The following is a 12,624-nucleotide window of genomic DNA, read 5'->3' on the forward strand; positions in this document are numbered from 1 at the left end:
CCACTTGGATATTTGTTTGCAAATTGTCTCCCAATTAGATTGTATTCCAAATGCTGTCTCTGGAATGTAGTAGGGACTTAACAAATGTTTATTGATTGGTTGAATATAAAGTGAAAATTATATGCTATCTTTATGTTTATATTTCAAAACAAAAACTGTCTTTTAACAAGAGGGAAGTGCAAAGTAAAGAACAGGGTCTTGAGAAAAGTAGGAGAACAAATTTTTGAGAGGTGACCAAAAACTCCTACAAGTGAATGCTAAGTAGCTAGACAAGGCAATGGTTATAACTTTAGAAATTTACAAAGATACAAGGAGTTCTTTTTGTGGCTTACTGTCTGAGATTGGACAAGTGAATCTTGGCTTTTGGAATCTCATGTAACTTTTAGGGATATATATTTAAGCGATTCATTTTAATAATGATGATGCTGATAGTAGCTAGCATTTTTATTGTTTTAAAGTTTAAAGTGTTCTTTACAAATATATATCACTTTAGTCTCAAAATAGAAAGATGATATTATTATTATTCCCATTTTACAGAGAAGGAAAATGAGACAAACAGAGGGTAGGTGAGTATTAGGTATTCAGATTTGGATTTCAAAGTAAGTCTTGAGTCCAGGTACAGTGTTCTGCCCACTGCTGCATCATATAGTTGCCCTTAAATGTAGACATACACACATATACAAGGAGAAGACTCTGGATCGATCTTTTCATAGTGGCTTTCTGAGGAAGAAATTCAATCCACAGATGAAGATTAGAATTATTTATCATCAATCATTTTTCAGATGAGTCTGACTCTTCATGGTCCCATATGGGGTTTTCTTAGCAAATATAATGGAAGGGTTGGTCATTCCCTTCTCCATCTCCTTTTCCAGATGAAGTGACTGAGGCAAACAGGGTAAAATAACTTTTCCAGGATCATATAATGAGTAAGTACCTGAAGCCAGACTGAACTCAGGATGGTATCTTCTTGACTTTAGGCCTGACATTTTATTCACTGTGCTACCTAGCATATCAATTACAAAACTTTCACACCCTTCCAAGTTTTTGTTTTGCTTATGTTTTACTTATTTTTTTTTTAGTAAAAAATAAAGTCCAAGATGGCACTGGGTATACAAAAATTTATTATGCCATCTATATGATAAAATACAAAAATGGATAATGGCATAACAAAAAAGGTCTTGCTGCATGAGAGTTGGCGAGAATCTTGACTTTGCCTGCTTTAGCAGAGAGCATCTACCTCCCTATATTTTCTATAATGTATTGCTGCTATTGTTGTTTGTCCTTTATTTTCAGAGGACCAATTATATCACAGCGTGATGTATTGATTTGCCCTTGAATTAGATTTAAGTGAGGATTGTATTGTGTTCCTACAGACATGGTACCCATTCATCCAGCTTCCTTTAGTGGACACAGCACTGATCAAGACCTAAATCACTGTCTCTTTGAGCTGTATTTTGAAAAGAGTTGAAAAGGAAGGGGTGACTTTTTTTCAGAAGTCTATACTTGCCCATTGACAAGACACATTTTGAGTAAGGATACTTTGACTAGGAAACATCTATAGACGAACAATAATGATGTTCTGATACCCTATACTCCTTTAGAATGAAAATTAGAAAAAAAAATTAAGGTAGAACATATCCAAAAAAAGTCATAGTAAGTATATAGAAGTTATTTGAAGAGTTGGCACGTAGAAAAAGGGAAAAGAATTATTCTAAATGAACCCAGGTGGACAAAAAAAAACCATGATTTTGAAATCAGAAAACTTTTACTGTGCATGTGACTCCAGAAAAATCATTAAACCTTGGTGGGGCCAAGTTTCCTCCTCTGCAAATTGTTAGGATTAGATAAATAGTTGTCTGTCTGGCACATGAGAGTGTGGATTCCCTTTATGAATATCCCAAATATCACAGAGAGCCACTGAATTTTCCTGCAAATCTTAAATTCCATGACTAGATGGTCATCTGAAATAATTTTTGCCTGTATTCTTATGCTAAAACAATAATCCTATAAAGCAGGAAAAATAGGATGAGGATGTGTGTGTGTACACTTTTGTAAGGGGTGGGGTGTCTTTCCAATAAGAATTTTGCCCAAGTGGAATGGATCAGTGAGAGACTGGACATTGACTGTTTAATGATACTGAAAAGATTCTTCCCAATCAGGCTTAGGTTGATCCCTAAAGACATTGAGGAGTTTTATGTTTTGTTTTTCTAGAAATTGATTAGAAATAATGAATGAGATGATTATATCTTCCTACCCCAAGTCTATTTGCCAAAAAAAAAAAAAAAATATATATATATATATATATATATATATATATATATATATATCAAGTCATGTCATGTTTCTTCCAGAGACAGCTAGATCTATATAATGAAAGCATCATTGATATTTCTTTGACTAGATTAAGCTTATTAAATGGAGTTCTAAAAAACAGAGGAAATCATATTTGGGTCAGTGAACTCAGGTAATGGCTAAGCTAGACTATATTCTTTTTTTAAGTAGATAAGTCACTTTGTCAGAAAGTGACCCATATTCTCCCAAGTGGATAACCTATATTTCTCAGATAAGGGAAGTGATAGGGTTTATTTCTGCAACTCAATCCAGATTTTGTTAGTTCTCAGAGGTATCCAGGGCTCTATTCTGCAGATTGTAGATGGGCAAATTGTTTAAAGCTGATCCTTTCTGTATAAGACAGGCTCTGGCTCCAGAGTTGCCACAAATATTGGTGTGTGACTTCCCATCATGGAAGGCACAGGCTTCCAAGTTCTGATATGTAGAAAAAATAGGATCCTTTCAAAAAAAGTCTGAAGCTTATGTTAGAAATATAATAAAACATAAAGAAGTATCTTCCCAAATAAACTGGGAAAACATTTTTACAGTCAAAGGTTCTGCTAAAGGCCTCAGTTCCAAAATATATAGAGAATTGGCTCTAATTTATAAGAAATCAAGCCATTCTCCAATTGATAAATGGTCAAAGGATATGAACAGACAATTCTCAGACAAAGAAATTGAAACTATTTCTGGCCATATGAAAAGATGCTCCAAGTCATTATTAATCAGAGAAATGAAAATTAAGACAACTCTAAGATACCACAACACACCTGTCAAACTGGCTAGAATGATAAGGAAAGATAGTGCAGAATGCTGGAGGAGATGTGGGAAAACTGGGACACTGATACATTGTTGGTGGAATTTTGAATACATCTAGCCATTCTAGAGAGCGATTTGGAACTATGCTCAAAAAGTTATCAAACTGTGCATACCCTTTGATCCAGCAGTGTTTCCACTGGGCTTATATCTCAAAGAGATCTTAAAGAAGGGAAAGGGACCTGTATGTGCACGAATGTTTGTGGCAGCCCTCTTTGTAGTGGCCAGAAACTGGAATCTGAGTGGATGCCCATCAATTGGAGAATGGCTGAATAAATTGTGGTATATGAATATTATGGAACATTATTGTTCTGTAAGAAATGACCAGCAGGATGATTTCAGAAAGGCCTGGAGAGACTTACACGAACTGATGCTGAGTGAAATGAGCAGGACCAGGAGATCATTATATACTTCAACAACAGTACTATACGATGATCAATTCTAATGGACATGGCCATCTTCAACAATGAGATGAACCAAATCAGCTCCAATAGAGCAGTAAGTGATTGAACCAGCTACACCCAGCAAAAGAACTCTGGGAGATGACTATGAATCACTACATAAAATTCCCAATCCCTCTACCTTTGTCCACCTGCATTTTTGATTTCCTTCACAGGCTAATTGTACACTATTTCAAAGTCTGACTTTTTATACAGCAAAATAACTGCTTGGACGTGTGTGTGTGTGTGTGTGTGTGTGTGTGTGTGTGTGTATCTATCTATCTATATATATAGTATTTAACTTATACTTTAACATATTTAACATGTATTGGTCAAGCTGCCATCTGGAGGAAGGGGTGGGGAGAAGGAGGGAAAAAGTTGGAACAAAAGGATTTGCAACTGCCAATGTTGAAAAATTACCCATGCATGTATCTTGTAAATAAAAAGGGTATGATAAAAAAAAAAAGTGTCTTCCCTTTCCCTAAGTTAGCCATGGGTTTAACTTTATTTCTGTTTTAATGAAATCATACAGAGATAAACATAAACCAAAAACAAATAACAAAACAAAACAAACCAACAAACCAAAACAAAGGCAGATATATATCATTGTTTTTTTTTCCCTAGACTTTGAATTTATATTCAAAATCAAAGAAGTTTTAAAGTCGTTATCCAGCTTGTAGAAAAAGCAATTTCCTGCTCAAAGAGTTTTTTATCCCATTGGGGAGTTTGGGGATAGTCTTGTTGGAAAAGATGTGCCTTGTCTCTGAAGCAACTTTTCTTCCAGTGCTTTATCAAGTGACATTTCTATAGCCTCATGAAATTGCCTTCTATTCTTTTGCTTAGAAGCACCGTAAAAGGTAACCCTGGGGAGCCTCGCAAGATCTTGAGATTATCTTGACAGAGCTTTGTCTACGCTTTATAACACTTTGCATGGTTATTTATGCATTTCAAAAATTACCTTAAAGAGGGACAGCAGCATTTTGATTATTGGGTTAATATCAGAAAAGCAAAATAGTCCAGCGTGCCATGCTATGTGTAAAGTAAAGGTGGACAAAGCTTAGATAATACATGGACTGTCTTTACAACCTAATAGGGAAATAAGACGAGCACAAGAGGTAATCTTAATTTGTTATCCCTTTTGTTGTTATTCAGTTATTTTAGTTTTACTTCCCTTTTTGAGAAGCCATTTGGAGTTTTCTTGGCAAAAATACTAGAGTGGTTTACTATTCCTTTATCCAGCTCTTTTTATAGATGAGGCAATTGAGGCAAACAGGATGAAGTGGCTTGCCCAAGGTCATAGAACTAAAAGTGTCTGAGGCTAAAATTGAATGCACAAAAAGGCATCTTCTATCTCCTGACCCAATATGCTATCTACTGTGCCAATATTCAATCAGCCTCAGCACTCATAAGTAAATGCTTCAAGCAAAAGGCTTAAATGAAATAGTCCCTTTTTTCATGGACATTATATTATAAGCAAACATTTTTGATTATATGCCACATACAAAGCATTCTGTTATACTCTTTGGATAGAGATATGAAAACATAATACCCTCGACCTTAGAAACCTTACTTTCAACTTTGGAGGCAAAAATATTGATAAGTACACAAATATATATATATATATATATATATATATATACACATCTTCAAAAATTTACTGAAGGGAGGATGAACAGTTGAAAGGATCAAAAGAGGGAGGTCCTGTGGAGGTTTGTTCTTATAAAGAAGTAATAGATTCTAAATGGTGAAGAGGAAGAGGAAATTCATTCTTGAAGTAGAGGATGTGTTTGGAGTGAGATGAAATTTCACTGATAGGGGAACAGCCAGCAATAGTTTTACTAAAATGCAGAGTGTTTGCAGAGCATTAATAGGAAATAAGACTGGAAGAGGAGTTTGAAGAAATATTGTGAAGTATTTTAAATGTGAATCTGAGAACTGTGGATTTTATACTAGAGGCAATGGGGAGCTATTAAAGTTTTTTTTTTTTTTTTTTTTTTTTTTTTTTTTTGAGTAGGTAATGAAAGGGCCAGTTCTTTGTTTTAAGAATATTAATCTGGTAGCTAAGTGGAATATGGATTGGAAAGAAGATTCCAATTAAAAAGCTATTACAATTCTATATAATAAATACATTCAAGGATTTTTTTAAAAAAATAAGAGGGCCTCCCTTCCTGAGAAGTTAGGGGGGTTGTCGGATCCCTTGAGCCTGTGGGTTCTGGGCTGCAGTGGGGCTATGCCGATTGGGTGTCCGCACTAAGTTCAGCATCAGTATGGTAAGCCCCAGGGAGCAGGGGGCCACCAGGTTGCCTAAGGAGGGGAGAACCGGCTCAGGTTGGAAACAGAGCAGGTCAAAGCTCCCGTACTGATCAGTAGTAGGATCGCACCTGTGAGTAGCCCCTGTACCCCAGCCAGGGCAAAATGGGGGACCCAGTCTCAGCCTCCCAGTAACAGGGATCACAGGCATGCACCACCAAACCCGGCTAGCTCAGTCAGTAGAGCATGAGACTCTTAATCTCAGGGTTGTGGTTGCCCCACATTGGGCGCCAAATGTGATGGATGACCTTGTATTTTAAAATCAGCCGGAGTCAGGAATTCAGGTTAAGGGAAAATTTTGAATCTTTATTTTCAGTAGAGGTGAAGAAGGGTTGGAGGTAAAAGGGGAATTGGCAATAGCAATGTGTGCAGCTGAGTCAAGAAGCCAGCCAGACCAGAAGCCATGAGACCAGCAGCCACCAGAGCAGAACCCAGCCAGTAGTCTCTCCCCGCTTCTCTCCCTGCCCGTCCGCCTCCACCCACCAAAATCGTCATTTCCTATACAACACATCAGGATGTGCACAGAGAGTGGGCAGGAGCCATTCTTTCTCCAAGCATATATATTAATGGAGTATAGTCCAATTACTATTTAGCCTCATATGCTTGGGACCTCAGTGCATCAACTTAAGCCTCAGCCCATTACAAGAGGGAGGCTATATGAAAAGTCAGGACAGGAGAGAGGATCAAGGCAAATTTTTCTAAAGAATAAATGACTTGAATTTAGATTTTTCAAATGAGTAAGAATTTATTATTTTGAGAAGGGTAAGAAGAACTTTCCACGTATTGAAAAGACTATGAACAGAAAGAAAAAAATCAGAAACAGGAAAGAGAGGAGATGAATGGGAAAACAAAATAGAATAGTCAATATGGGCTGGTATATAAAGGGTGGAAGTGAGATGAGATGGATTTAAATGATTTCTAGAATATGACAATATTTTTTTGGCACCATACCAGGAGATGATGTGATAAGTAAAACAAGACAACATAAGATAGAATAAATTAGATTACTTTTGTTGTTCATTTATATTAGATACATCAAGGCTGCATTTGGGGGTATTCTTTTTTTATATTTTTGCTGAGACAATTGGGGTTAAGTGACTTGCCCAGAATCACACAGCTAGGATGTGTTAAGTGTCTGAGACCAGATTTGAACTGGGGTCCTCCTGACTTCAGGGCTGATGGGTATTCTTTTTTTTTTTTTTTTTTTTTTTTTTTAAGGAAATGATTTTTTTTTTTTTTTTTTTTTTTTTTTTTAAGGAAATGAAATGTTTGCCATTTTGTTTTTCTCTGATTCATTTTATAGATAAGAAAATTAAGGCAGAGTTAAGTGACTTGCCCAGGGCCATTCAACTAGTCAGCTTTGGGAGTGGGAATTGAATTCAGGTCTTCCTGATTTTAATCCTAGAATTCTATCCACTGTACCACCTATCTGCCTGTATACATACAGAAATGTCTTATTGCATTTCTACCCTAAGTTTGTATCACCTCACTGAAACTGTCTAATTTTCTCTGGCTACATACATTTCTTCTGTTATCAACTGCCACCATTAAAGCAGACTTTGCTATGATCTCCAGTTACTAATGAGGTCTTTGATTTCTCTCATGGATCTCCCAGTCACTCAGATCCTCTAAATAGTCTTTTCACCTAAGATCTAAGATCAAGATAAAAGAAACACAAAGAAATTGAAGTAGCATGTGCCCATGGACACATGGCAACCAGGTGGGAGACAGGATAGTCATTCTTCCCTTATATAGAGCAGGTTGCCATAGCCCAGCTTAACTCACTGTCAGAAAGGAAAAGAAATAGAAGACCAACAAAAGGGTAGATCAAGCCTTTTGTATGTTACTCAGTTATGGCTCAGAAACTCACAAGTCATCAATCATCCCAGCTCTTTATCCTAACAGATTTTTCATCATCACAGGGTAATATACCCTCGGTCACTCATGTCCAGAAATAGTCTGATTAAATCCAAATGTATGCCCTTTAAAGTGAATGAAGAAAGGAAAATCTGGAAATTACTTAGGTCTGGACCTACCCTTGGTCCTTTTTTCCCATTAGAATTCTGCTTATATTTTTCTTATATTTGTATACCTACATTTATATACACATCATTTCTCTGGCAATGGAATGGGTTTCTTTTAATCAGATATTCTTTCAGTCTTTATAACCTCAGTGCCTAGAACAGTGCCTGGCATCTATTTGGTAATAAATGTTGGTTAATGATCTGTTGCATTTGTTCATTCACTGGGTTTAAACTCAAAGTAAGTATTTAGTGCCTTAGGAAAGTAACAGGTTTTTTTCCTACTAGCTGACCAGATTGAAAATTGAATAACAGATACGAAGTGTTTTCTTGGAGGATGGCTGCTGGCAAATTCGTATTGATCAAGAATTCCAGGACATTAAGCAAGTGTGTGTTTTTGCTATAATGGATCAAGTGGCACACGTAATTAACAGTGACGCCATTTGGACTGTCAAGGCAGTGACAGTTGTGTTTACCTGGAACTGATTAATGAACATGTCAAATCTTTCCCTCTCTCTTTTTATTTCAGGCCCATCTTGAGTGAAATCTGACAGAAGATGTTACAGCAGTTTTCTCTCAGGAAATGGTTACCTTTAGGGATTATCCTTGGCACTGTCTTCTCATTTGGCGCTGGCCAGCATGAGGATGGTAAGTCTGTTTTTAGTCTGACCTTTAGAGTTAGCCAGAATTCATATTATTAAATAAAACCAGGCCACAACACAGAAATGAATAATGCTAATTTTGTAGTTCACTTAAAAGGTTAGTGGCTTTATGCCATCGTGTAGCCTTAATTAAAAGAATCTTGTAACAATAGCAGAAAATACATGTGGTTTCTTAATAAGGATAAGAGTTTGGTCAAAATCCAGCTCAGAGGAAATATTCAAATATTTGCAGTTTCTCTCTAAGTAATAAAGTAAAATAAAATTCTAAATTTCAGCAAAATATAAAATCTCATTTATTTAGATGTGAAAAAAAAGAAAATAAAAACTGCATGTGCTCAGCTATTTGAAAGGTGTTATATTAAAAAAAAAATAATAGTTTTTTTTCTGATTCTAAGATTAGGTTGTAATGTGTGAAAAAATCAAATTTTAAAATGATATGAGCAAAATACTGGTCACATGGCAAGGTGGAGACATTTTTGGGTAAATAGTCCAAGAATTCCATTTTTATCCTCTTTATGTTAGGGGGAAAAAGCAAGGGATGTCTCTAGTTACTTGGTGGACCTTTAGTAGACAGGATTATGGAATAATATATAAGATTTACATGTAATAGCCAAGCAGGAATAGGTTACAATATCCATCACTGGAGAGACCATCAAATTGATGTAATCACAGATACATTTGAACACTGATCAACGTCACTGAACCTCGTTTTTTCATCCTTTATTTTAACTGTGCCAATAGGTCAAGAACTAGGAAGCAACTATATGCTACAGTGGACACACTATTATATTTGGAATGATGAAAACAAGTTTAAATCACACTTCAAACATCTAATAGTTGGGTGACCCTAACCATTTGTCTTCCTTTATTATTAGTTTTTCCAACTGTAAAATGAGGAAGTTGACCTTGACAGTCTCTAAGTAAAGTCCCTTTGAACTCTAAGAAACTATAACCCAATTTAATTATGAGATTCTTTAAGTTTAGAATCTCATCTTAAAAATTGTGCAGTATTTAGAGATACTAGGTAATTTTCTAATTTTACACAGTTAACAATCATTAGAACTAGGATTCAAATCTATACCATCCCAAGTCCAAGTCTAACACTTCACCTAATCTATTGTGTTGCTTATAGAAAAATACAGAAAACTATAAAATATTTTCTATACTATTATATGTGAGAGAAAGGAGTCTGAAATCAAGCTATTCCCTTAAGGGCTAAGGGAAAAAAATGTCTGAAATTGGGCATTCTTATTTGGTACCTGATGGTTAGGTAAAATATTCACTGGGAATTATTTACTAAGAGAGTTATTTAGTAATTTAATTAATTTTTCTTTTCCCTTGGACATTGTTGGTTCTTTGTATAGTTTCATGCTTGTAGAACTAAATTTGGTATTAGAAGAACTCTGTTTGAATTTTGTTTCCAACATTTTGTAACTATATGGGTCTCATTGACTTCATTTTTCTATTAATGGTTCAGTCTTTTTGTCTCTAAAATGATAATACTAATGTTTTCACAATTTACCTCATATGGTGTTTCATTTTTTTAAAAGTATATTGGACATCTTAAAGTGCTATAGAAATTGGAGGCAATGGTGGGATAAGGTTTCTTTTTTTTTTTCTTTTTTGGTTGTTGTCCAAAGGTTTTTAATCATTTCTGTCTCTTTGTGAACCCATTTAGGGTCACACAGCTAAGAAGTATCTCAAACCAGTCAGGAAGATGTGCTCTCCGATTTCAGGCCTGACATTCTATCCACTGCACAACCTAGTTGCCCCTGGGATGTATATAGTTTATGATCAAGTAGTGGGAATAAAGCAGTAGAATGGATGACATTGAAAAATCCTTCTTGTATTTTTCATCACAATTATTCAGAGTTAAGAATCTGACATTTTGTCCTTTGGATATGATATACAAACTTTTCATGAAAGAGTGGAATATAAAGATTTTACAAAATCTCTTTCCTTAGAAGACTTTTAATTCCTCAAGTAGATCTAGGATCAAAAATTAGAGAATGGACAGGATCCAGAAAAGAGTCTCGTCAAAACCTATATTATGAAGATGAGGAAAATGAGTCTTGGAAAGGGGATTTACCCCAAGTCAAAAGATTCCCAACAAATAGACCCAATATTTGAACCCAGGACCCCAATTCCAGATCTAGTTCTCTTTTCCTGGACCTGCAAAATATAACCAGAGTCTCATCTGTTATGTTTCCTTTCCTCCTGTTTCTATGTATTCTTTTAATATTCAGACAATGTAAGCAAACAATATCCCTTCTTTTCCCTTGTATAATAACTCTGTGACTTTCACCCATACATGTTGTTATCTTGAGGTTGCCAGAGGCATGAAGAATGAAACTTGCTACTGACTTTCCATGGCTGAGTTGATTGATCTGTACACAGATGGAATGATTTGCCCCATCCATAATAGGATTGCTATAACACAATCCTCAGTCTGTAGGTCTGAAAGCATAACATCTCTAGAGTCAGATAGATAATAACTGAATGGGCAGTGATTTTAGAAAGTAATCCCCTCCATAATCCTGATAATTAGTGAAATATGTACTCCAAATGCAGCTGAATCAAAGGATTTAGAACTTGGGTGAAACTTTGAGATCATAAGGTTTGTGGCTAGCATGGATCGTAGAGTTTGCATAGAACTGATCATACGGTTTGGATCTGAAGAGAAACTCACCTCATCCAGTTCAGTCCCTCTATTTTATAGAGGGGGAAACTGAAATCCACAGAGAAAAAATGCCTTATCCGGAGTACCACAGGAACTAAATAGAAAAGCACAGGCAATCTGAGTCCAAATCCAATTTCTTTATATTGAGGTCAAATTCAAAATAAAATCTATCATCTATCTTCCACCTTACTATTCATCTATAATCTATCTGTCCATCCATTTATCTATCTGTTTATCTATCTCTCTATCTAAAGTAGATGATAGGTAGTCAGATAGTCAAACATTAACACATATGTGTGTATCTGCTTATATGTGTGTGTGTATACACACACATACTATATATACAGGTAAATACACACCAGATAATTTACCAATTTATATGGTAATCATCTGTCAATCTATCGCTCCTTATTTTTAACTACTTATTAGTTTATCATCTATCTATAAATTTATCTCATCTTCTTATATAACAATGCATGTGTCTATCTATCTATCTATCTATTTCTCTTTCTATTTGAACACCTGCCATGTATCTATCTATATGTCTGTCTTCATATCTATGTATTTCTTTATTTTTCACTCTAAAGGCAGCATGGAATAATGACAAAAAACATAAGGGTTAAAGTCAGAAGGATTTAGGGACACACTATTTGCCATCTCTGCTCCTGGGGATACTGAGCTCTATGTATCTCTTATGCTAAGGAATTCTGTGTTGCAAGGGGCTATGCTTGGAACCATAGTGATAAACCCCGATCAGGCTGCCAAAGAAGGAATAAACCAGCCCAGATAGGAGGTAGAGTAGATTCAAATTTAGTATTAGGATTAATTCAGGTTCAAGAAAAGTCATGAGAGTGAATCTGTCATATTTGTTCCTCTTTCTTAAGCTTTATTATATGCTTAGGGTAATGTTTGCATGACCTAATTCCCAAAGAAAAGTGTTTTAGAAAGCTTAAAGAGCTATCTACAGACAAGCTATTACAATAATATTGTTGATGCTAAAAACAAATGGAGGCTGAAACAAGCATTTGTCAATGGAGCTGACAATACTAATTGAGAAAAAGAAACAGTAAATTCAATTTAATTAAGTAAAAAGCTTTCAAAGGGCCTACTCTGTGCAGAAACTGATAGGTGCTGGAAAAAATAAAGGATGGAATTAAAAGGAGCCCATCCTTAAGCAATTTATATTCAATCTCAGCATATACCATATATACAGGTAAAAGCATACTAGAAAAATTGAGAAGGGTGAAAAAAGTAAAGGGAGAAAGAATGTATTTTTAAAAAATAGTACCTTTAGATAGCACTTGAACTGAGCCTTGTTGGAAATTAGGGGATCTGCTAGGTGGAGTTGAGGAACAATTATGATC

The 12,624-nt window shown here is 35.5% G+C and overlaps 1 protein-coding gene across 1 annotated transcript in view; it reads left to right on the top strand.

Moving 5' to 3' along the window:
* PCDH15 (protocadherin related 15) overlaps window positions 1–12,624 on the top strand; it is a 2,067,151-nt gene that overhangs the window by 1,137,486 nt on the left and 917,041 nt on the right. The window contains exon 5 of the mRNA XM_031956966.1: window positions 8,448–8,566. Coding sequence (XP_031812826.1) covers window positions 8,476–8,566 — 91 coding nt within the window. The 5' untranslated portion in view covers window positions 8,448–8,475. The remainder of the gene's footprint in view (window positions 1–8,447; window positions 8,567–12,624) is intronic.

The sequence above is a fragment of the Sarcophilus harrisii genome, chromosome 2, assembly GCF_902635505.1.
Source record: "Sarcophilus harrisii chromosome 2, mSarHar1.11, whole genome shotgun sequence".
In the NCBI taxonomy this organism is placed as follows: Eukaryota; Metazoa; Chordata; class Mammalia; order Dasyuromorphia; family Dasyuridae; genus Sarcophilus; species Sarcophilus harrisii.